General features: G+C 49.9%; 1 protein-coding gene across 4 annotated transcripts in view; it reads left to right on the top strand.

The window, feature by feature from the left end:
* Window positions 1-21555, top strand: part of cacna1c (calcium channel, voltage-dependent, L type, alpha 1C subunit) — an 83588-nt gene that overhangs the window by 56172 nt on the left and 5861 nt on the right. Inside the window, exons 11-51 of one of the 4 annotated variants that reach the window (XM_086103239.1) lie at window positions 226-316; window positions 1437-1463; window positions 1855-2015; window positions 2120-2193; window positions 2326-2477; window positions 2574-2775; window positions 2845-2965; window positions 3150-3264; window positions 3361-3478; window positions 3957-4026; window positions 4123-4255; window positions 4358-4487; window positions 4768-4827; window positions 5178-5284; window positions 7357-7444; window positions 7523-7630; window positions 7707-7759; window positions 7833-7979; window positions 8103-8304; window positions 8609-8767; window positions 8865-8975; window positions 10101-10184; window positions 14452-14526; window positions 15902-16039; window positions 16417-16482; window positions 16590-16681; window positions 16922-17084; window positions 17163-17290; window positions 17366-17462; window positions 17544-17646; window positions 17737-17838; window positions 18271-18398; window positions 18472-18606; window positions 19254-19618; window positions 19718-19744; window positions 20321-20449; window positions 20579-20706; window positions 20793-20890; window positions 20964-21060; window positions 21127-21235; window positions 21372-21537. In XM_086103239.1, coding sequence (XP_085959365.1) covers window positions 226-316; window positions 1437-1463; window positions 1855-2015; window positions 2120-2193; window positions 2326-2477; window positions 2574-2775; window positions 2845-2965; window positions 3150-3264; window positions 3361-3478; window positions 3957-4026; window positions 4123-4255; window positions 4358-4487; window positions 4768-4827; window positions 5178-5284; window positions 7357-7444; window positions 7523-7630; window positions 7707-7759; window positions 7833-7979; window positions 8103-8304; window positions 8609-8767; window positions 8865-8975; window positions 10101-10184; window positions 14452-14526; window positions 15902-16039; window positions 16417-16482; window positions 16590-16681; window positions 16922-17084; window positions 17163-17290; window positions 17366-17462; window positions 17544-17646; window positions 17737-17838; window positions 18271-18398; window positions 18472-18606; window positions 19254-19618; window positions 19718-19744; window positions 20321-20449; window positions 20579-20706; window positions 20793-20890; window positions 20964-21060; window positions 21127-21235; window positions 21372-21537 — 4859 coding nt within the window. Of the gene's footprint in view, window positions 1-225; window positions 317-1436; window positions 1464-1854; window positions 2016-2119; window positions 2194-2325; window positions 2478-2573; window positions 2776-2844; window positions 2966-3149; window positions 3265-3360; window positions 3479-3956; window positions 4256-4357; window positions 4488-4767; window positions 4828-5177; window positions 5285-7356; window positions 7445-7522; window positions 7631-7706; window positions 7760-7832; window positions 7980-8102; window positions 8305-8608; window positions 8768-8864; window positions 8976-10100; window positions 10185-14451; window positions 14527-15901; window positions 16040-16416; window positions 16483-16589; window positions 16682-16921; window positions 17085-17162; window positions 17291-17365; window positions 17463-17543; window positions 17647-17736; window positions 17839-18270; window positions 18399-18471; window positions 18613-19253; window positions 19619-19717; window positions 19745-20320; window positions 20450-20578; window positions 20707-20792; window positions 20891-20963; window positions 21061-21126; window positions 21236-21371; window positions 21538-21555 lie in introns of all 4 variants that reach the window. The other 3 variants (XM_086103238.1, XM_086103240.1, XM_086103236.1) reach the window with 3 other exon arrangements.

Below are 21555 nucleotides of genomic sequence, written 5' to 3'. Positions count from 1 at the left end.
GTTTCGATGGTTTGTTTTGGCATCTGAAAATGATCATTTATTCACTACAAATATTGTCGAGCTGTTGAACTGTCTATGATATATAGACACATATAGTGTCAGGCAGAACAACTGAGAACCACTTCAGCCCACTGCATATTTTGTTTGGGGGGAGGCGGGGGGGGTTGTGGTATTTTTCCTTTCTCATGTAAAATGTTCTCACCTGACTCTGTGTTTGCGTTCCAGTGAGCATGCCGGCCAGCGAGAATGAATCGGTCAACACGGACAACGCGCCCGGAGGTGACGTGGAGGGAGAGACCTGCTGCACCCGGCTAGCGTAAGTCCTGGGCCGCTTCCCAGACCGGACGTGGGATCTTTCCTTTATCTCATTCAGTACCAGCCAATTCTAGACCAAGTCTTAAAAGACGTTTAAAAACGTCTTTGGGAGTGAATGAGTTCATTGTGCCTCCGGTTGAGCCAGCAAAGTCAAAGAGCCCATCACATTAATCTCATAGCGACCAAGGACAACGTTTCTCATTCCAGGTGTGCCAAACGGTAAACTAGCCGTGGTATCAATCATCTCATTACATAGTTTAAGAAAAAAAAAAAAAAGAGAGAAGAAGAACCTTTATTGCTCACTCCCCCTCTGGTTCTGATCGACTGTCTTTTGTTTGGACGGCCCAAAGCGCTCGCCTGCTCACCGGCAGCTGACTCGAGCGCTTTCTTGCTTCGACCCCCCACACCCACACCCCCTGACTGGCACGCCCATGCCACACGCGCAGCCACCGCACGCCGCGCCACGGCACAGTCTGAGCCACGCGCTCCCTGACCGGCGGGATCGCGAAATCCACGGCACGCTGTTGTTTAGGTTTTTTTTTCATTCTCCTCCCGCTGTCCATCTGTTACTTTGTCTTTGTTTGGCTGTTTGTGGGTATTTGTCTGAGCCAAAACTGACCCCGCCCTCCCCCACCCCTCCGAAAAAAAAGCAAATGATGTCATAAACTGTGCCAGAATTTTTTTCGTAGCGACAACACGTGTCATGTATCGATGCATAAACAATGCCGGGCCACACTCGCGAGTATTTATCCTTCTCGTCGCCATGGAGACGGACGGAGCTTTGGCCAACTTCCACTCCTGCTGATCTCTTTATACTGAATATCTACCGTATGGGGTTTTGGTTCTTTTCTTTCTCTTTGTCCTCAGTCTTATGTTCATGTTGATGTTCCGGTGGCAAACACTCAAACCAAATTGGACCAAGATGTCATTCCAAACTTTGGTCTCCTTCATTCGCATGACTTCTTTGACTGCTTGCCACTTTTTACATGTCCTCACAGGGTGATTTGACCAAAATCGAACATGGGTTGCCCCGCCCTTCCGTCAAATCGCCCTCAGTGTTGCGTCTCAATGTGTGTGTTGTGCGTCTGTGTGTATAATCCATTCTGTTCTCTGTGTTCCAGAAATAGGATCTCCAAATCCAAGTTCAGGTTAGTACATGTCGTTTGCCATCGTCTCCGCTCACCCGCTCTCGACCACGTGTGTGCGCGCACGCGTTTGTGTGTATTTGGCAAATAAAGAGATGCTTCCGCAAATCCTCGGCCCGGGGTCGAAACGGCGCAATGTCGGGCTTCTGCGCGCTGTTTTAAAAAGACGCCTCAGAGCCAGGGGAAGACGGTCAAACACAAATAGTGGATGGGAAGGAAACAGAAGGAGTTGGCACCAGTCGATGAAAACTTTCCAAGCAGAGCATAAAATGCGAATAACAATAAGACCGCCTTGAAATTGGAACCCCTCCCAAACGACGGGCGCTGGGGGGGACGTCATCACCACTCCTATTGACTTTGTCTCTATTCTCGCCCCCCCCCCCCCACCCTTCAGTCGCTACTCTCGCAGGTGGAACAGGCTGTGCAGGCGCAAGTGTCGGGCGGCCGTCAAATCGCAGCTTTTCTATTGGCTGGTCATCTTCCTGGTTTTCCTCAACACTCTCACCATCGCCTCGGAACATCACCAGCAGCCGCAGTGGTTAACGGACGTACAAGGTACCTGTAACTCGTTCAGTATCACCCGATTCTAGATCAAGTCTGAAAAGACGTTTAAAAACGTCTTTGGGAGTGAATGAGCTAACTTATTTCACTTGCTTCAGACATAGCCAACAAGGTGTTGCTCGCACTCTTCACCGGTGAGATGCTCTTGAAGATGTACAGCCTGGGCCTTCAGGTACAACACCCGGGCGTGGAAATTGAATTGAAACGAGGTGACGGGAAAAAAAAAATGGCATCGAGATTGGGTTTCTCTTCCCCTCCCCCGCCCCGCCCCCCCCCCCCCCCCCCCCCCCCGCCGCCACCGCAGGCGTACTTCGTCTCGCTCTTCAACCGCTTCGACAGCTTCGTGGTCTGCGGCGGGATTCTGGAGACCATCCTGGTGGAAACCAAGATCATGTCGCCGCTCGGCATCTCCGTGCTGCGTTGTGTACGCTTGCTGCGAATCTTCAAAATAACCAGGTCGAATAATTTGAAAATGTCGACTCCCCCACCCCCCCCCACCCCCCTCTTTGGTTTGCAACACACCGAATGGACTTGTGCCTTTGTTGCGTCCAGATACTGGAACTCGCTGTCCAATTTGGTGGCCTCCTTGCTGAACTCCGTGCGCTCCATCGCCTCCCTGCTGCTCCTGCTCTTCCTCTTCATCATCATTTTCTCCCTGCTGGGCATGCAGCTCTTTGGCGGCAAGTTCAACTTCGAGGAGACCCGGCGGAGCACCTTCGACAACTTCCCCCAGTCGCTGCTGACCGTCTTCCAGGTCGCCGATCGAATCTGTCTTCAAAACAATTTCTGGGCGACGTCTTTTTTACCGATGGTTGTTCATCAGATTTTAACCGGCGAGGACTGGAACTCGGTGATGTATGACGGGATCATGGCCTACGGTGGCCCCTCCTTCCCCGGCATGCTGGTTTGCATCTACTTCATCATCCTCTTCATCTGCGGAAACTGTATCCTGTCTTACCTTGTCTTAAATCAACCCGGAGTGAATTTCGAGCAAGTTTTTACACGCGGCTACTGTGAGGCCGCGCCGAGCGGCTCATGCTAATTTATCTGGGGGGGTTTGAGTCCTTCCGCCAAAGGGAAGTCGCGTTGACACGTTCAGCAGCATCCTTAATATCACCCCGTGGCCAGATATCCTTCTGAACGTCTTCTTGGCCATCGCTGTGGACAATCTGGCCGACGCGGAGAGCCTGACATCTGCCCAGAAAGAGGAAGAGGAGGAGAAGGAGAGGAAGAAACTGGCCAGGTAGGATTGAGATCAACAAGCAGTTTGGAGAGAGCGAAAGGGGAAGGGGGAGTGCTTAAAGTCTGGCGTCTGGGGTGCCCCCCCCCTCCCCTCCAGGCTGGGCACGCCCGACAAGAGGCACAACAACGAGAAGCCTCCACTGGAGGAGGAGAAGAGGGAGAAGATTGAGCTGAAGTCCATCACTTCGGACGGCGAGAGCAACACGGCCACGAAGGTACACGCGACGACGCCGCGCCAGATTTTTCAAACACCAAATTTGAAATTTGGCAAAGCGCAATTGCGGCTTTTTCGTCTCTAAAAATCTTCATCGTGATTATTTTTATTTATTTTTTAATCAGGGCAGGTTTGTTACATTTTTTTTCCCCCGAGATGTTTAATTTCCATTTAGGTTTTTATTCGTTTTTGTTTTTTACACTGTCGATTTTTTTATTTTGTGGAGTGCAAGATAAAAAGATATTGTGGAGAAAAAAAAAAAACGACAATTCCCACACGACTGTTTGACCTTCACAAAGATGTAAACAAAGGGGCATTTTCATTAGTTTGCTGATTTTTCAAAACCTAAAATCTGGTTTGTTTGTTTTTTTTTTTAACACTCGTTTTTATTTCATTGACATCCAAATCCCCTTTCAATTTCAGTTCTCATTATTTCGTTGATTTTGGGCAAACTCCAACCCTACCTTCTTCATTCGCAGATAAACATGGACGATTACTGCGCCGATGAGAGCGAAGAGAAAAATCCATACCCTGCAAACGATTACATCGGTAACGCACTCTTGCAAACTCGAATTGGGGAGGGGGGGGGGGGGGGAGTTCAGCGCAGGCGGCTCGACGCTTCACTCTCCTCGATCTATTCGCCAGGCGATGAAGACGACGAGGAACCCGACGTGCCGGTGGGCCCGCGGCCGCGGCCGCTCTCCGACATCCAGCTGAAGGAGAAGGCCGTTCCCATGCCCAAGGCTCGCGCTTTCTTCGTCTTCAGCCACACCAACAAGTAAACAATCCTGACATGAGAAGATGTCCACCGGAGTAAGGGTTCAAATGCTCTCTGTTGTGTGTTTTTTTTTCTTCTCCCCCCCCCCCCACCCCCTCCCAGATTCAGGGTTCTGTGCCATAAAATCGTCAACCACAACATCTTCACCAACCTCATCCTCTTCTTCATCCTGCTCAGCAGCATCAGTCTGGCGGCGGAGGACCCGGTGAAGAACGACTCCTTCAGAAATGAGGTGCTTTGAACAGCAACAACAACGACAACAAATGTTCGCACGCTCGCGGGCGGCGCTGAAAGCGCCGACGGTCGAACAAGGACGACCTTTACGGCGGCGACTCATTTCCTCCCCGACGACTGTCCAACAACTTGTAAAAAGCCCGTTCAGCTTTATCGGTTCACTTTCCTCTTAAATGCCATGCTGCTTGAATTCACTCCAAAATGTTTTGCGTTTCCAAACTGTGAAGTTGCGACTTTTCACGAATGTCTCCCCACGTCCTTTGCGGCTTCCGTTGCAGATCCTGGGCTACGCAGACCACGTCTTCACGGGGCTTTTCACCATCGAGATTATTCTCAAGGTATGTAGACTGCACTTTGACTTTTGAAATGGGTGCTTTCATGGGTGGGCGTGGCTTATCGCCAAGATACATTGGAGCAGCACTTGTAAAAAAAAATTTAAAAATCCTAATGGACCGTTGCGCCACGGAGATTATTTGCAATAAAAATATCTTTGTTTTCATAAAAATGGTCGCCAAGGATGAATTCTGAAAAAGCAGAAGGGCAAATTGATGTAGGAGAGAGTCAAGTGTGATACGCACAAAACAGAACACCGATCCTGATTGGTTAATTACGCTTAAAAAAAAAAACACAAACATGTGTGGGCTTGGACATTTCGAGCTTGTCTTTCAATATCTTCCATCCTCAACAGATGACAGCTTACGGAGCCTTCCTCCACAAGGGCTCGTTCTGCAGGAACTATTTCAACATTCTGGACCTGGTGGTGGTCAGCGTTTCCCTCATTTCCTCTGGGATACAGTGAGTCAAACCCTTTGTTTTGGTCGCCCAAAAAAATGGATCGCCCGCCAATTATCTCACCCCCCCCCCCCCGCGGTGAACCGACGCCACCGAGCCCTCACTTTGCCTTCACGGGTCGTTTGGTCGGCCCCCGCGGCGACACAAATCAACTTGTCACATCGCTAAGGAGGCAAATGTTTCGCTTGGTAAATTGGCCCGTGCTTCACAAACACGGCCTCACTCTTCGCAACTTTACACTCCAGCGCTCACCTAAACACCCCACCCACCCCCACACCCCGCCCCCCCACACACACACACCATGATGCCGTTTGTTATTAATAAAGATGTCCTTTGCTTCTTACAGCGAAGAACTCGTTGGAATGCTGTGATGTTTTCTCATGTTTAATACGCTATGCTACACTCTCTGTTTCAAACTCTTTAATAGACTCGACTTCTCGACGTAAGTCCCCACGTTAGTGCTTGTGAATATGACCCGAAGTCACTGTCACTCCCTTGATTTGGTATTTCTACCGTTTGGGAGAGTGGAGCCAAAGCAAGAAAAACGACAAATGATTTATTATGCTTCCTGTAAAACTCAATTGTTAAATGTCCTTTTAAAAACGGCAGTTGTTTTCATCCGAAGCTAATTATCATTATTAAATTCAGTCCGCACTCCAAATTAAACTCTCCTGGGCAATAGAAATGGCAACGGAATGTGAAAACTCAAGTCTTTTATTTTTCTTTTTCTTTTTTCTGTTCTTCTCTTTTTGCCTTGTTAAAGGTAATTAGTGTGTGGGATGTCGGTGGACGGACACAGTCAACTTCAGTCCATTTGCGAGAATTTCACGGCGCCGCCGTGAGCAAACGTGTGCGTGCGCACGTCGTGTATCGTGGCGAATATTGAACGCGTTCATCGAGTAGATGAACGCCTCATCGCTTTAATTAAGTCAAGGAAATCTGACACTTGAGCGAGCCTTGCGGGAGCACTTCCTGTCATTGGCCAGCCGCTTAATGGCGACGCGCACTTCCCAACCCCGAAGCAGCGAGCGCGGCCTTTACGTTTTATGGGAACCTAAAAGGTGTCTTTATTTGTGTCATCGTGGCAGTACGCCATGTCCTCGCGGCTACTTCGGACTGTGACACGTCAGCGGCATCATCCCACGCCACGTCGGCTACCTTTAAACACCTTTCGACTTCCTGTTTGAAGGCACCACACACACTCCTTTCTTTCCTTTCCAGGCGGCACAGTCACCCCCCGTCGAATGATGCGCTGGCATTTTGGTTGTACGTGTGAAAGAAAAAAAAATGTCTTCTGTTGCTTTTTTTTTTTTAGCAACTTTATCGTGAAAGGTCAACCCTCCCCACACACATACACATACATACACACACACGCATACACCTACACACTCATGCCGGTCCTCACAATATCATGAGTACAAGAACACACATACACACACGTGTTTGTTTGTTTTTTAAAAATCAAAATGTCAACGCATTTATTCAGTTTTGACTTTAGATGCTTTTGTTTTGGGCACAACCTTTGAACTGACACTTTCCTCGCGGCACACTTTGCTTGCCCTTGTTTGGGTGTTTTGTTTACGCCGTACGTGTATTAGTGTCTGTGTGTGTGTGTGTGTGTGTGTGTGTGTGTGTGTATATGTGTGTGTTTAGTTGATTGTGTGACAGGACTTGTTACCGTGGTGCTCTGAAGAGTCCACAAAGCAAAATTAACAGTCTCATGAATTGTCTTAGCCAGACTTGTAGAAATTTGTGATGTTAGGGCAGAACTAAATTAATTGAATTCAAATTGACATGGGAGTAGAATGCAATTTTCAAATCACCAAGGCTGAAATTTTGGAGCAAAACAAAATACAGCCTCTGCTTCATTTTAGTCATAAATGCATTCCGTATTATTTCATTAGTCCACAGTGGAGTCATTAAAAAAAAAAAAACAATAAGAACGGTAAAATGCTCAATACAGACTCACAGTTGCTACATCCACTTTCTCTCGACAGCCGACCAAATATTTTGTTCGGAAAAACGACGATTTAGCATTTTAGCCGGCCGACCGCTCAATTGTATCGCCATTGCAGGTCCAGTGCGATCAACGTGGTGAAGATCCTGCGAGTTCTCCGAGTACTCCGACCTCTGCGGGCCATCAACAGAGCCAAGGGCCTGAAGGTCAGCGCCTCATCGAAAAAAAAATCGAAGCGTTTGAAACGCCGCCGCTGACCGTGACTGTTTCCCCGCTTTCCTCAGCACGTGGTGCAGTGCGTGTTTGTGGCCATCAGGACCATCGGCAACATCGTCATCGTCACCACGTTGCTGCAGTTCATGTTCGCCTGCATCGGGGTGCAGCTTTTCAAGGTAGCGCGGCGGCGAACGGCGAGGGAATTTCGACCGCGGGAATTCTTTCATGCCGACACGTTGCGTTGCTCTCCAGGGCAAGTTCTTCTACTGCACCGACAACTCGAAACAGACGAAGGCCGAGTGCAGGTAAGCCGCGGCCCGCGTCGACGAACCGCAACTGCCACGGCGCCCGTCACGTCAACGCGGCGTTTCTCGCCAGAGGCAACTACATCAAGTACAAGGACGGCGACGTGGCCAAGCCCGAACGAGCCCTGAGACAGTGGGAGAACAGCGAGTTTAACTTTGACGACGTGCTCCAAGGCATGATGGCTCTGTTTGCGGTGTCCACTTTCGAGGGTTGGCCGGGGTGCGTGTCTGAATACGAAAACACTCACAGACCACGCGCGCAGTCATTCGGTACATGGCCCCGGTTTGTTGTCCGTTTCGGCTCATCAACCCCCCCCCCCCAAACCACCCACCGTCCCCGCAGGCTCCTCTACCGGGCCATCGACTCTCACACAGAGGATGTGGGTCCCATCTACAACTACCGCGTGGTCATCTCCATCTTCTTCATCATCTACATCATCATCATCGCCTTCTTCATGATGAACATCTTCGTGGGTTTCGTCATCGTCACCTTCCAGGAGCAAGGCGAGCAGGAGTATAAGAACTGCGAGCTGGACAAGAACCAGGTAACGAGTCGCATTTCGGAGCAAACGTATTTCTCAGAAACTGAGACCGGTGGCGCTAAAGCGACTAAAGTATGTGCCGCGTGCCAAAAGACAGTCGACGAAACGGAAGATGTCGTCATGGCAACTAATGTGCGACGTATCGCTCGTTTAGCAACGCGGTTCCCGCCGCAACAAAAAATTGGCACCAAAACCGACTGGGATTCTTCCACTGGCCACGATGCCAAACTGGATTCTACTTGAGATAGTTTCAGAAACGTCGAGTCGAGTGCTTCACCTTTTGTATCTTTTGTGCGTTTTGTCACAGCGTCAGTGTGTTGAGTATGCCCTGAAGGCCCGCCCCCTTCGCCGGTACATCCCCAAGAACCCGTACCAGTACAAGGTGTGGTACGTGGTCAACTCCACCTACTTTGAGTACCTGATGTTCACGCTCATCCTTCTCAACACCATCTGCCTGGCCATGCAGGTGAGTCCCCCCACCCCCCACCCACCGCGAACACACGCGAGGTCCAATTTCCATCTCTTCTGCGCGCCAATCGCCTGTCGCTATCTGCGCTTGGCAGCACCACGGTCAGACGAAGAACTTCAACGACGCCATGAACATCCTCAACATGCTCTTCACGGGGCTCTTCACCGTGGAGATGATCCTCAAGTTGATCGCCTTCAAACCCAGGGTGAGACCCGCTTCCGTCGGAGATGATATTTGACGGCATGCGAATTGAAGCCGAATTCATTCCGATGCCGTCAAATCCGTTTTCGGTGCGCACTGGGATTCGGCCGCGTGTCGAGTCACGCTCGCCGCGTTTTAACAGTTCCTTGGTTGTGCTAACGTAAATCACGAATTAATGTTCTACATTCAAACCCAATGGACCCTAAATGAGTGAACCCACCCAATCTTCCTCCTTATTTTCCCCTTCACCCCCCCCCCCACCCCGACAAACCAAAGCCTCCATGTGCTTTAATAGTGGTGCCTTGAGTTTGATTCGTTCCGCGACCACGCTTGTAACGAATCTTCCCATTGTGACTTGTCATTAGCATTAAGCTAGCAGAAATAAAGGCTAAGCTATGCAGTTTTTTTGGAACACGCCCGCGAGTCCCCTGGTTTTAGTTTGTCGGGAAACTTCAATCAACAGCTTTAAGCCTCTTTGAGGGCTCGTATCTTGAAAAACTCGGTTGTCGAGTCGCTCGTATCTCAAGGCGCCACTGTGGAAGTGTTTGTTGTCAAGTCTGAGAATATGGCAGATGAATGCGTGAGTGCTACACGCTAGAGCCCGACCGAACCGATACAAAAAAAAAATCCAATGACTGATTAATTGGCAGATTTTTTTTTTTAATGTGTAATGAATTAAATGACTTCTTTTTGGGGGGGCTTAGGGAGAATGTTTGAATTACCTTTAGCTTATGTTGTCACGGATTAATGTGGACCGCCATCCTGCATCGAATTTGGCTGCCTCCGCAATATGTTAAACAAGTAAATCCAATCCCGGAGCCTCCCAAAGTTCACTTCATTTTGTTCCGACGGGTGTAGCCGTCGTGCTTCATTGCGTATTCATGACGGCCCGCGCCGAGCAGCGTGGCTACCGCGTTCACGACCGATAACGGCGTGTAGCATCAAGGCATTCATGTTTGTTAACGGAATTGTTTTTTTGCTTGGTTTTGTTTTGTTTTTTTAACGAAGTGTAACATATCTGATCCCGCCTTCAACGCGCTACGAGGTGGCGGCAGATGGTGTTTCCCTTCTAACCTTCCTCCTCCTCACCCCCCCCCCCGACCCCCCTTCCCCTCCTCCTCCTGTATAGGGGTACTTTAGTGATCCCTGGAATGTGTTTGATTTCCTCATCGTAATTGGCAGCATAATAGACGTCATTCTCAGTGAAATCAACGTAAGTACTCGCCTCCCCCCTACCCCCCTCCTCTCTCGCCAAACCTTTCTCCTCTCTCGTGTTCTCTGCGTCTCCTCCTCCCCTCCTCCCGCTCCTCTTTTCCTCCCCTTCCTTCCTTGAGTCCCAAAAGGCCACTCGTTGGAATACCAAGGCAAGTCAGGCGGGCGCAAACGTCGTCAGGTTATATTCCGTGACGATGAATCGGCTTGAACTGCCTCACACCACTCACGCACGCCGATTTTTTTTTTCTCCTTCACTATTTTTTTTGTAATGAACATTTCAACCTTACCTTATGCTATGTTTTCTCTTTGCCTTTCTTGTCTTTTTCATTTTTAAATGTCATTTTTGTTCTTCTCCCCCCCCCCACACCCCCCGCCCTTTCTTTTCTGTCATCTTTCTGTCCTTTCCATCGCCACGCAGCATTATTTTGTTGATGCATGGAACGCATTTGATGCCTTGATAGTTGTGGGTAGCGTTGTTGACATAGCGATCACGGAGGTGAACGTAAGTAGCCCGGCTCCCTCCGCTCTGCCACACGCACACACACACACACACACACACACACAGGCCGAGCGATACCCATCTCGCATGTCTTCAAATGATTAGGAAAAACCTCAGCTGCGCTGCATTTGATCCCGCGATGGCCGAATTGGGTCAAAGTGAGTCAAAAAGAGACCAGATGGAGCAGCCCTGCAATGCCTCGGTGATGCATTGCTTTGCTAATTTGAAACACATGAAATGCACTTTCACAGCGCTTTGCAATCCCGGCCACAGCTTTCGGAAATTGCGCAATTCCAACAAGTGGATTTGGTGTTAGTTTTTCATCTTTGAGAATTTTATTTTGTAATTTTTTTTTTTTTTTTTTTTTTGCCCACACATTCATTTCCTTTGCATGTCGGGTGACAAGATGCACTGTTGGGGTCTGGTGTCGTTCAATTGGAGTGAAAAGATACACAGAGCAGATATGTTTTGGGGTTTTTTTGCAAGTAACAGGCACAGGAAACAAATTTAATTCACAAATGCTTTCACTCGGGGCCCGCGAGATGTATGTAAATGTATTTATGAATTCATTTCTTTTCCACGTTAGGGGCCCAGCGGACAACAACGGAGCGGCATAACAATGCCCGGGCCCAACTCAAGTCGAATGTCGAGTGTCCATTGTGTTTACACTTCACGGATGCTTGCCGTCGTTCGTATCCGTGTGATACCGGAGGAAAAAAAAAAAAAAAAACGAAGAAGAAGAAGAAGAAAAGCTCTTTAGCATGCAAGAGCGCCGTACGCCCCACATTATTTAGTCATAGAAAAAGAATAAGTTCTGCTGGCGGGACTCGATTTCCAGGGAAGCAAATCATGTCGGACAACGATGTCGCTTACGGGGCTGGTCAAATAGATGAATGTCACGTTAAAAATTCATCTTGAAAAGTGCCGTTTTTATGACCTGGACTATCCTGGCTTCATGTTCTCACGCTCGACATGGGCCAGGATATGAGTCACTTCATTAGGAACACCTGCAGATTCGAATAGATTGAGATGAAACAAACAAACAAGCAGCCCCCCCCCCAAAAAAAAAATTCAGGGACAGCAGTTACCACAGTGGACAGTTTATCATGTGATCAGTTTACAGTGTGCATGAAAGGGTTCTAATGTGAATGTGTACATGCAAGCGTCCCAATGTAATGTCACACTCGCAACCCTCCCCCAGGGCGCACGCAGCTGCGTTTTAACACCATGAAACAAGGCGCGGATGTGCACAAGGGTAGTAGCGCAGCATGTTCACCCCCCCCCCCCCCCCCCGATGCTGGAATGAAGTGCGTTTCACCCCAGACAGCGCTGGCCGGGCATACCAATAAGCTCGGCGCTTCCCAAGGGTGCGAGCGCTCGCCTTATGCCTTGCCTCCAGAAAAGGGAATCCATGTTCACCCCCCCCCCCCCCCCGTCCCCGTCCCCGTCCGTGAGTGGTTGGGCGGCGCTCTCTATGAAAAGCACTTTGACTTTGAAGACACTTTGACAGGACAGATTTGAAACGACATCCAGACCCCAACGGGTGCGTCTTGGTTATCTGTAAAAGCCAACCTTGAAATTGGTTTTGCTTCTTCACTTTGCTGTTGATTTTCCTCATTTGCTAATCAGTATTTTTCCTTCTCTTTGTCATTTTTTTTTTACATTGTATTCAAACTGAATGAATTCTAATCAAGGTTATTACAGTTCAGGAAAACGCAAATCGTTTTTCGAAAATGTCCCCCCGGTTTTCATTTTCGTCAGTTGATATCCGAGGTTCATTTCAGTATTGCTGCAGAATAAGGAAGGTTAACTTTGTGATATAATACTTCATCGCCTACTTTTGTTTTGTGTACTTGACCCATATATATTAAAAACTAATAATAAAACGAATTAAAAACTAACTATAATAAAAAAAAGAAGTCCAAACCATGATAACCCTGATTCAAACATGGCAACCTACTCTGCGACGCTGCAACTTTTATAATAATAATAATAATAATAATAATGCATTTTATTTATAAGCGCCTTTCAAGACACCCAAGGACACTTTACAATAACAAAAAACACAAAACAATACAATTTATGTCGTCACATCAAATAGCACAAACCAATGTAGCAACATTTCACGTTTTGCAACAAAGTCAGTTACCGTCATAGCCAACGTCATAACATACGGTTTGTGGAAACCGTTGTGCTCGCATAACTTGCCTACCAATTTCCCTTCCTTCCTTCCTTCCTTCTTTCTGTCCATTCTCTTGTTTCTTTCGTCCGAGTGTCATCCAACCCCGCACACCGTCATGCACGTCACAGTTGCTCTTACCGGCAGCTGGTACAATCCGTTGCCGTACGACCCTGTTCTAACCTGAAAACTAGGTGGCCCGGTTACAACTGCGCCACAAAGAACGGCTCCTCCAGCTTTCTCTTCTATCCCCTCGCCTGCTGTGCCTTTTGTTCACATTCTCTCCTGTGCCAGTGCCGCTGCGTCATCCTTCTTGCGGGAGATGCTTTTGGGCGCTAATCATGCGTTAACGCTGCGCTGAGGTATTTGAACTCATTCACTCCCAAAGACGTTTTTAAACGTCTTTTCAGACTTGGTCTAGAATTGGCTGGTACTGAATGAGTTAACAGGGCCCGCCCAAACCGACATACAGGAAACGGCGCCGCGTCGGATATAATATTGCTCTAAATATATATACTGTGTGTATATATATATATATATATATATATATATGTGTGTGTGTGTGCAATTGTCTACGTCCACCGAGTGACAACACGTGAATGTGACATTCCGGCGCCTCTTCAACTTGAAAGGACCGGTGAGCTTTTCGAGCCGGAAAGAGGCCTTGAATAGCACATCCGGTGCAGTAAACGCAGCTTCTGTGGCATCATTCGACTGCGATGGCTTTGTGGCTCCAGCTGGCAGCAAGAGAAACAGATAGCTCCAGAGGCAGGCCTCCATCCATCAGCGTACACATAAAGCCACGGGCACCTGCGCATAAATGTTGCAGACACATCATCAGCTCCTTCGCCTTTTCTCCGCACTGGCCCGGGTGCCATTATTCATTATTTCAGCCCCGCAGCCTTAAACAGACTTTTCCAATATCCGACAGTCCCAACATGGTTCAATCTAGCCTGATGCCACCCGCTGTAATATCTTCAGAATTGTCCCTCCTGGCCCCGATGAAATGATGCCCTTTTTTTTTTTTTTTTTTCACTTCCCAGTTGTTGAATCATCAAACTGCTTGGGATGGCAAGTAAAACTCCTCAAGCATAACATCATGTATTTCTACCTCAGCGGTATTTTGGTAAAGTCGGATTGGGATCGGGTCAAACGTTATTTGCGTCGCTTCAATTCACAACCGAAGGCCACGCGTGAGCAAGCAGAGAGGCCCAAAAAAAATTTTTTTTTTTAAACTGTAGGGAGACTGTCTGCCTCCAGAGGTTGGATTGAGAGACAAGATAGGCGACGCCAGAAAACCGCTGAGACATTATTTAAAATTAAAAAAAAAGAGACTCGTTCTTATCGTTGCAAATCCGATGACTCAACTTGGAGCCAACACCGATTTGTGTATCTTCCGACCTGTTAAATGTTTTTCGAGCAATACCCCTAACGCAGGAAAACCCCCTCAACACCTAAGCTTGACCCCATGACCCCATTTGTTCGATTCGCACACCTCCACCTTCCGCCAGTGCTCTTCGTTCCGATGACCGACACGCTTCACGAGGCGCCGCTTCTGTTGCTGATCTTTGTTGCCTTTCCTTAAAGCCAGCTGACTCCTCCTCGTCCTCCTCCTCTTCGTCCTCCTCCTCCTCCTCTCACCCCCCTGTGGTAAGACCAATGGTACGCTCCCACGGTAACCGCGTCCGCCTCTCTCTACCTTCCTCCTCCTGCGTCCATCCGCATGACCCCCCCACCTCCGCCGCCGCCGCCACTCTGCTGATATTCCATATTTGTGTGTGGGCCCAAATGCTGTTGTTGCCATGGCGCCCGTTGCTTCCCCCTCCTCCCACCCATGCTTCCCTTTCTGGGTGTTACGTCCAGTGCTTCGCCATCAGCGCAAAACATCACCCCCACCCCCCCACCCCTCCCGTCACACTTAGCGGCCTTTATCTTTCCATTTCTTTGATGTGTTCGGAAGCCAATTCTTTCTTATTTCTTCACTCGGCGTCACCGCCGCTTTCCCGCCCCCACGCTCTTTTTGATGCAACGGCCTCGAATCTTTGGGCTGTGGTTTTTGGTACGACAGAGTGCAGCAGAGAACTTTTGGGAGCAGTGGGTGAGCATTTTCTCACATATTAGCGGATAGTGTATATTGAGATCGAGCAAGATCTGTTCAAAAACTTTTCCGGAGCACATCACAGTTCGGACGATGGCGACAAACAGATGTGTCCGGATGCATTGCATTTACAATCGTTGCGACTGGCGTTTTTCTTATTCTGTGGCTCCGGCGCTGCAAAAAGTGTTGAAAGCGCTGTACATCACATGTCCAAATCTTGCGTTGCCTTTGTTGTGCCCCCCCCCACCCACTAAGAAGGAGCAGAGGCATAAATAAATGAGCGTGTATTAGAATAGCACTCAGCGAGGTGGCTGAATATTTTATCATTGACTGCTGGGACACAAAAGAAAGCCGTTGTTGCCGCCGCTAAAACCTCGTCAACTGCCAAATTTTCACCCCAAAAGAAAGAAAAAAAATGGTCTAAAAATAGCCTGCCAGGGCAGTACGTCAGTCACAAGAGGGTTTGACAGTCAAAGCAAACCACTAGAAAGGCTGAGAATGAGATTTGCCAAGCGTGATGACAGGAATTTATACCAGCAGGTATAATATCTTAATCCATGTGAAGCTCCCCAGTTGTTTCCTCACACCAGGAATGATTTATTGGAACCTCCCTGCAGATCTCTGATCCTTCCAAATTGTTTTCCTCGATTTATGGACGAGCGATGGTAATCTCCACGGACACGCTTAGTTTATTCAAACGTGCGCGATAGCAAGGCCATCCTGGCGTTTCGGCAAATGAACGACAAACCGAAGTCTGGTGGACCGTGAGATCGGTCGATCTGTTTGTTGCCTCGTGAATTCCCCCGCTATGCCGCTCAAATTGACAGACCCCCCCTCGACCAGATCTCTGTTGACAGCCGGGTGCAAATTTACATACTAACTTGAGAAATGTGTGCCTGTGTGTGTGTGTGTGCAAATAATATAAATAACGTCAAAAAGGGCCTGCAGAACTCTGAAGAGAACGCCCGGATCTCAATCACCTTCTTCCGGCTCTTCCGTGTGATGCGTCTGGTGAAACTGCTCTCTCGTGGGGAAGGGATCCGGACACTACTGTGGACCTTCATCAAGTCCTTCCAGGTAACTCAATTCGAAGGCTTCACCCTCGGTCCTTCCAATAGTGTCTGGTCGGCTGAGGACCAAAACCCAAGTTCAGGACCGTTGGCTTTAGATAAGGTGCAAGGCGGTCCAATTCGGCAGGGTGGGATGCACACGGGCCAATGGGACCAACCACCTTTACTTCTATTTGCTTGTCATTGAAAGTCAAGAAATACGGTGCCGTTCCAGACCTTGGTTTCTTCCACACAGAACAGAAGTGGCCTTCATAAAAACAAACAAAAAAAATGTCATCCGCACACGAGTGGTTTCTTAAGACGCAAATGCAATGTAAACAGCAGGGGCCCCAAAATTGAACCCTGTGTAACACCATCCCACCTGATGTTGTCTCTTCTCTCCAGGCTCTACCGTACGTCGCCCTGCTGATTGTGATGCTGTTTTTTATTTATGCCGTCATTGGCATGCAGGTAAGGCACCTCCTGCTTTGTCTCCCTGTTGGATTTAATTGCCCTTTCCTAATTGTCCAAAGAGACTGGTGTGTTTTTATTTTCTCCCCCGCCACCCCCTCGTGCAGATGTTTGGCAAGATAGCGCTGCGGGACCACACGCAGATCAACAGGAACAACAATTTCCAGACGTTCCCCCAGGCAGTGTTGCTGCTCTTCAGGTGAGGGAAGATTGCAACGCTCCTCTCCTCGGCCACGCACGCGCCACGGATTTCCATTTATTCGCCCCGTTTTGCGGGTCACTTAAAAGATAGATTAGGTGTCAATGTCCAAAACGGATTTTTAGGGAGGATTAGATCTGGGAAGTAATTTCCAGAGAGGTGAGCATGTAGCGATTTGTTGCTCCAGCTGCGCGGGAGCATTAGTAGACAAAGAAGTGAAAGCAAACATTGCGGCGGCAGATGTGCCACAGGCGAAGCGTGGCAGGAGATCATGCTGGCGTGCTCGTCCTATCGGCCGTGCGAGAAAGGATCCACCAATGAGAACGTCACCATCCAGGAGGACTGCGGGAGCCAGTTCGCCATCATCTACTTTGTTAGCTTCTACATGCTCTGTGCCTTTCTGGTGAGCACCCAGCCCAAACCCCCTCCTCCTTTTTTTAAATGTAATTTTTCTTTAATTTATGCCTGAATCTTCTCATAGATCATCAATCTCTTCGTGGCTGTCATCATGGACAACTTTGACTACCTGACGCGGGATTGGTCCATCCTGGGGCCGCATCACCTTGACGAGTTCAAGAGGATATGGGCCGAATACGACCCAGAAGCCAAGTGAGTCGGCCAAAATGATTACAAGTCAGCGGTGCGCAAAGATCCTTATCGAGTGTTGTTGTCGTTTCTTTCCAGGGGGAGGATCAAGCACCTGGATGTGGTGACTCTGCTCCGAAGGATCCAGCCCCCGCTCGGCTTCGGGAAGCTCTGTCCTCACCGGGTGGCCTGCAAGGTGGGCACCCCGGCGTGCGCTTTGACCGGATGATTCCCGAAGAACATTTAGCATTTTGTTTGTGTGTGTGTGTGTGTGTAGCGTCTGGTCTCCATGAACATGCCGCTGAACAGCGACGGAACCGTCATGTTCAACGCGACGCTCTTTGCGCTGGTCAGAACGGCACTGAGGATCAAGACAGAAGGTTGAAGCGCACGGGCACACATTTGACACTCGCGTTCGGGTTGTCTTTTCCACGATCTGAGTTTACGTTCTGGTCCGTGCGTCTTTTCAGGGAATCTGGAGCAGGCCAACGAGGAGCTGAGGGCCATCGTGAAGAAGATCTGGAAGAGGACAAGCATGAAACTGCTGGATCAAGTGGTGCCCCCTGCTGGCGGTTTGTATTCTGTATTCGCAAACGTGACTGGGAAATTTTTCCACACGTGGGCTGTTCAGATTGTTTTTTTTTTTAAATAATAGCTGCAAACTGCTTGTTCCCACTCGAATACAAAACAAAGAGGATTACACATATTTTCAATATTCTTTATCCTCTGTGGAAGACGACAAATATTTTTGCAGCTTATTGAGTCACTGAGACTATTGGTACCTTTTGTGGGCGTCTTTTTGGCTGTGTGACTGCACTATAATCCCCCCCCCCCCCCCCCCGTCCCCCACCACCACCGGTGGACAAGAATCAGACGCGTGCAGCACAATGAATGAAATTGTCACGTGAAATCATATTTTAGACAAGAATGTTCAGAATCACACAAGCATGCTCATGAAACAGCTGCCATGTTCCAAATGTTACTTTGCTTGACGCGCCCTTTAGACGACGAGGTCACGGTCGGAAAGTTCTACGCCACCTTCCTCATTCAGGAGTACTTCCGCAAGTTCAAGAAGAGGAAAGAACAAGGGCTGGTGGCCAAAGTGCCGCCCAAAACGGCCCTCTCTCTGCAGGTACGCGCGCAGACAAAACCAAAATGTTCCCCAAACTATATTTCGGCATCGAGAATTTTCGCCTGTGTTTTAGGCGGGCCTGCGGACGTTGCACGACATCGGTCCGGAAATCAGGAGGGCCATCTCCGGAGACCTGGCGGTGGAGGAGGAGGTAGACAAAGGCCCGAAGGAGCCCACATCGGCCGCATCCGAGGACGATATCTTCAGGGTAAAGGTCGGATACACACACGCACCCTCACTTCCTCTTCGGAGAGCGAGCGAGAGAGAACGAACGATGCTCCGCCTCCAGCTTGAAGCTCTCCATGCCGATATGAACAATCCTCCATGCATGCGCTGAAGTACATACGAGTAAATACATTTGCATTTGGTGTAAGTTTTGCTTAACCCGCCTCCCATTGGTGTCGTCATTTCTAGTGCCCGACCAATGGCAGGCCTTTAATTTCTTTATTTATTTTAACCCCCCCCCCCCCAAAAAAAAGGGCAATTGGCTTCAAAAAAATCCATGTCGGTCTGGCCGTCTCGCAAATTTGCTGGCAACCATCATTTCCATTGCCGCTTTGGAGCGCCTCGTTGTCAACCATGAGTGTGCGTACTTGATGAAAAGAAGGCGTAAGAGTCAGAAGATTAAAAAAAAAAAATCAAGACATATTTACAGAATAAAAATCCGGCTGTCATTGGATATCAAAGTTATGATGAATGAAAATTGAGGAAATATCGAAAACTCCAAAAAAAAAAAAGTTGGGACACTCTTTGCATTTGCATCCTGGCTGGAATGAATGTGCCAAATAATGTTTTATTGGACTATATTTTCTTCCTGCGTCCCTATGAATCTCTTTCTTCTTCTCCATCTTGAAGCGGTCAGGCGGCTTGTTTGGAAACCACGTCAACTATTACAACCAGAGCGACGGCCGCGCCTCCTTCCCGCAGTCGTTCACCACCCAGCGTCCCTTGCACATCAGCCAGAAGGGCTCGCCCTGCGAAGGCGAGAGCCCCTCCCACGAGAAGCTCATGGACTCCACCACCTTCACGCCGTCCTCGTACTCGTCGTCGGGCTCCAACGCCAACATCAACAACGCCAACAACACCGGCATGGTGGGCGTGGCCCCGCAGGCCGGCGGCCGCTTCCCGAGCTCGTCCGTCAGCACGGTGGACGGCCGCGCGGGACAGCCGCTGACGCCCGTCCTGCTGCCCAGATCGGCTTGGTGCTTCCCTCCCAAGAGGTGAGCACGCAGTCATCCGCGAAAGGACAACAATGATCTCTGCTTTGAAACGTTTCATTCCTTTCTTCTTTTTTTTTTTCCTATCTTGGTGGCGAGCAGGACGTGTTTTTTTGACAACCTCCTTCGGTATGTTGCCAGGGCACAGATTATCTGCGCAGTGTGTGTTTGCCGATGTTTGCTCCTCGAAAAAAAAAAAAGTCTCATCGTGCGACATGAAAATGCGCGGATGAGAAAGTGCCATAGCGACGGCGGTTGCTATGCACCCTTGCGCTGCTTGCATTGCCGGAGCTCAACGGAGCCGACTCGCCGCCGCTGAGCAAAGCTGCGGATAAAGCGTTTGGGGGGCCCGCCGCACCAAACTTTCCCTATCCAAGGCTTTTTAATCGCTTTTGATTTGTCAGTCAAGCCTTCTGGGTTAGATTTGGTGAAACGTCTCTAACACATTTCTAACCCAGAGTTTGCTTTTGGCGCCCGAAAAACGGACTTGAAACCAGTTTGGGCCATTCCGACTTATTTGCGTTTTTAATTCTCGGTGTTACTTTCTACGCTAACCCTCGCCGCTCCTCCAGTTCTTTTGCCGTTCCTTTTGGAAGTGTGCTCCCCGTGCTTCGACCACCCGCTTCTAAAACTCCGCTCGTCCCGTACAACCGGCGGTCATTCTGCGTCTTTTTGCGTCCCCCCCCCCCCCCCCCCTCCGCGCAGCTCCGACTCGAGCGACAGCCGCCTGCCCATCATCCGCAGGGGCGAGGGGTCCACGGAGGAGACGTACGACGAAAGCTACGCCGACGAGAGGGAGTTCCACGAAGAGGACCACTCGCTCTCCTCCGACATGTATTACCAATCAATCAAAGCGATCGATGGGGGCCGCGGCAGGGCGCACCATCGCTAACGCCGCGCCATCGCTAACGCCGCGCCATCGCTAACGCCGCGCCATCGCTAATGCCGCTTTTCTCGCATCAGGCTGGTGTACCGCGACGACACCTGCAAGCAGCTGACTCCCATGGAGGAAGGAGACGACATGGAGGAGAGAAGAGGAGTTGGGGGGTGGCAATCCCCCAGAAGAGTCTTTCTCTGTCCCACCTCTTTAGGTACAACGCGATTCCCTTCAATCGTCCGTCTGTCGGTCCGCGACTTGTTTTCGCCACTCGGTCTTTTTTTTTCCCCGTGTCGTCAGGGCGGAGATCTTCGTTCCATTTAGAGTGTCTGAGGAGGCAGTCGAGGCCGGACGTCTCTCAGAAGACGGCCGTACCGCTGCACCTCGTCCATCATCAGGTAGAAGTCGGGTTCATTCGCTCGGGGGGGATTTTGCCACTGTGCTAACTCGCCGGCCGCCCCTCCCCTCAAGGCGCTCGCCGTGGCCGGGCTGAGTCCGTTGATCAGGAGGAGCCACTCGCCCACCCTCTTCAGCCGGCTGTGCTCCACGCCTCCGGCCAGCCCCGCAGGTATTCCCGCTCGTGTGTCGAGATGATCGGCGGACGGAGTTGACGAGTTGTTTCTACCTTCCGCAGAGCGAGGCGGCGACGCCTCGTATCAGCGGGTACCCTCCCTGAGGTTCGAGGGCTCCAACTCTCACGAAAAGCTCAACGCCAGCTTGCCCTCGGTCAATTGCGGGCCCTGGTAAGACCGAACGCTCGGGGCGGGTGTGAAAGTAGGGGGTGGGCCCGGCCGGAGGTGGGCCAACTGAAGAAAATGTGCACCGTTGTCGATAAACGCACTTTTGAAGACGGGTGGGGGGGTCGTGTGTCTTTTGTAGGTATACCGACAGTAATGGGAACAGTCGGGTACCCGGTCCTAGCCCCGCCTGCGGCCTGCCGACAACCAATCAGAGAGCGGCACGGCCAGCGTCGCTCACGGTGCCCTCGCTATTGGGCCACGACTCCGGCTCGTCGCACGGCAGCGCGGGAAGTCTGGTGGAGGCGGTGAGTGTGTCCGTGTGC

The sequence above is a fragment of the Hippocampus guttulatus genome, chromosome 22 (genome assembly GCF_054856545.1).
Source record: "Hippocampus guttulatus isolate MCC_2025c chromosome 22, RoL_Hgut_1.0, whole genome shotgun sequence".
Taxonomy (NCBI): Eukaryota; Metazoa; Chordata; class Actinopteri; order Syngnathiformes; family Syngnathidae; genus Hippocampus; species Hippocampus guttulatus.
Note: the sequence above shows the minus strand (reverse complement) of the source record. Positions and strands in the feature narration are given on the sequence as shown.